Source organism: Charadrius vociferus, unplaced genomic scaffold, assembly GCF_000708025.1.
Source record: "Charadrius vociferus isolate BGI_N301 unplaced genomic scaffold, ASM70802v2 scaffold858, whole genome shotgun sequence".
Classification (NCBI taxonomy): domain Eukaryota; kingdom Metazoa; phylum Chordata; class Aves; order Charadriiformes; family Charadriidae; genus Charadrius; species Charadrius vociferus.
In genome coordinates this window covers 1339642-1341481 of record NW_009649724.1, presented here as the reverse complement: position 1 = coordinate 1341481, position 1840 = coordinate 1339642, and the positions used below count along the sequence as shown (strand labels likewise).

The following is a 1840-nucleotide window of genomic DNA, read 5'->3' as shown; positions in this document are numbered from 1 at the left end:
GCCATCCAGGAGCCCCCGCAGCAGCACCTGTGTCACCCACCTACCTGGTACTTGCCGTTGGGACCCAAAAGGTCTCCCTCCTTCAGCCAGGTGACGATGGGCTTGGGGTTCCCAAACGCCATGCAGGTCAAGGTGACGCTGCTTCCTTCCTTCGCCTCTACGTACTGCGGCGGCGTCTCGGTGAACGTGGGGGGAGCTGCGGGGCAGGGGGAGACCACCGTGACCCCCCTGTTTCACCCGTGGCCGCTGTGGGTCTGGGGGGCACAGGGACTGTGGGGAGGCTGCCGCCTGCAAACGGGGGACACGCCGCACATCCCCGTGGCAGGGCTGGGATCACCCCAAAGGCAAAGGGGGCTGACAGTGGCTGTCACAGCAGCTGTCCCCGGGGACACCCGCCGACAGCATCCCCTCCACGCCACGCTGCACCCCAGCCCTGTCCCCTCTGCTCTCCCTGCCAGCTCCAGGGCATGGCACCACCTCCTCCCCCCACCACCACCACCCCATTGCACATTAACTCGCTATTGTCAAAACATGGGAAAACACCGCAGTGCAGATCGAAAGGCTCTTTCCTGATTAAAGAGGCTGGCAGGATTACAGCCCGCCCCTAATTACCAGCGGTTGTTAAAGCCCACTTTCGAGGAAGACAGGTTGGCAATTTAATCTGCTCGGGGAAAAAAAAGAATTATATCTTGTTTCTCCCCAAATGATTTTTATTTTCCCCTAAGAAAATTAAGCGTTGTAATGCGCTGGGGGAAAGCCACAGCCTTCCCCCTAAAAGCAATTCCTCGGGCCAGAGGATTACGGTTATTATTTTGCTATTAAGCCCCTGTGTGCCTCACGCTGCCCGAAACCCAAAAAGCACCCCGTTTTGCAAGGGGGGAGCCGAGCCCGGGGAGGGGGACAGGGCACCTGGGGCAGCGATGGCACTTCCAGCCCCTCGGGCAGGATCCGAGCACGGGGTGGAGGTGAAGCAGGCACCATCCTCCTCCTCTCACCCTCCTTCCCAGGCCCTCTGAGCTCATTATCAGGCAGAAGGAGGGCAGCCTCACCGGGAAACCTGGCAGCATCTCACCCCGCTTTTTTGCAGGCAGGGGGAAAGGAGGCAGCAAGAAGGCAGGGCAGCAGGCAGGGATGGGGCCGGTGCGCTGCGCGGCCCCGCTTGCAAAGCTCCTGCTCGCTAATTGGGCTCAATTAGGTGGCTCTGCTCCTTGCCGCAGCCCAGCCATCTCCCCGAAAGGTGAAATTAATTGCTCAAGGTCAGGCAAGACCAGCGAGGAGCTGCCGGAGCCCACAGCCCCTCTCCAGCCACCCCACTGCAGCGGGAGAGGCACAGCCCTGCTGCTGGGCTAAAAATAAAGACCTCTCCCGACACGGAGACCGACAAGTTGCTAATTAGCTTAATATGCAGCCTTAATAAAATGAAAAAGTAATTTGAGTAAATCTGAATTTCAAGAAAGCAAAGATTTGATTTTCTGATCTGTTTGTTAAGAGGAGATTCGTTCCCAGCCCCGTTTCTTGATGTCTCTCCTTTAAACAAGCTCCGCATAATTAAACTGCAGAATCCCTAATAAAACTTTGTCCCTTTTTAAGTCACGCCCCAGCTGGAGCAGTCAGCCTGGATGGCCTCAGGCTCAGCTTGTCTGCCAGGCGCAGATACCATCAAGGTCCAGCATCCATCAGAAATCAAAGGGAAACCTGTCTGGGCACCAGCACGGGCACGCAGCCCCTTGGCGATGCCGTGGCCCCCCTTGGCGATGCCGCAGCCCCCCCGGCGCCCCCGGCTCACCGTTGACCGTGAGGTGGACCCAGCTGCCGTTGTGGAAGGGGGGCGACCGCCGGG

The 1840-nt window shown here is 58.6% G+C and overlaps 1 protein-coding gene across 1 annotated transcript in view; it reads right to left on the bottom strand.

The window, feature by feature from the left end:
* The window catches only part of IGSF9B (immunoglobulin superfamily, member 9B), a 118545-nt gene that overhangs the window by 114996 nt on the left and 1709 nt on the right, over positions 1 to 1840 (bottom strand). Inside the window, exons 3-4 of the mRNA XM_009890822.1 lie at positions 1787 to 1840; positions 45 to 196 (exon numbers count right to left, since the gene is read on the bottom strand). Coding sequence (XP_009889124.1) covers positions 45 to 196; positions 1787 to 1840 — 206 coding nt within the window. The remainder of the gene's footprint in view (positions 1 to 44; positions 197 to 1786) is intronic.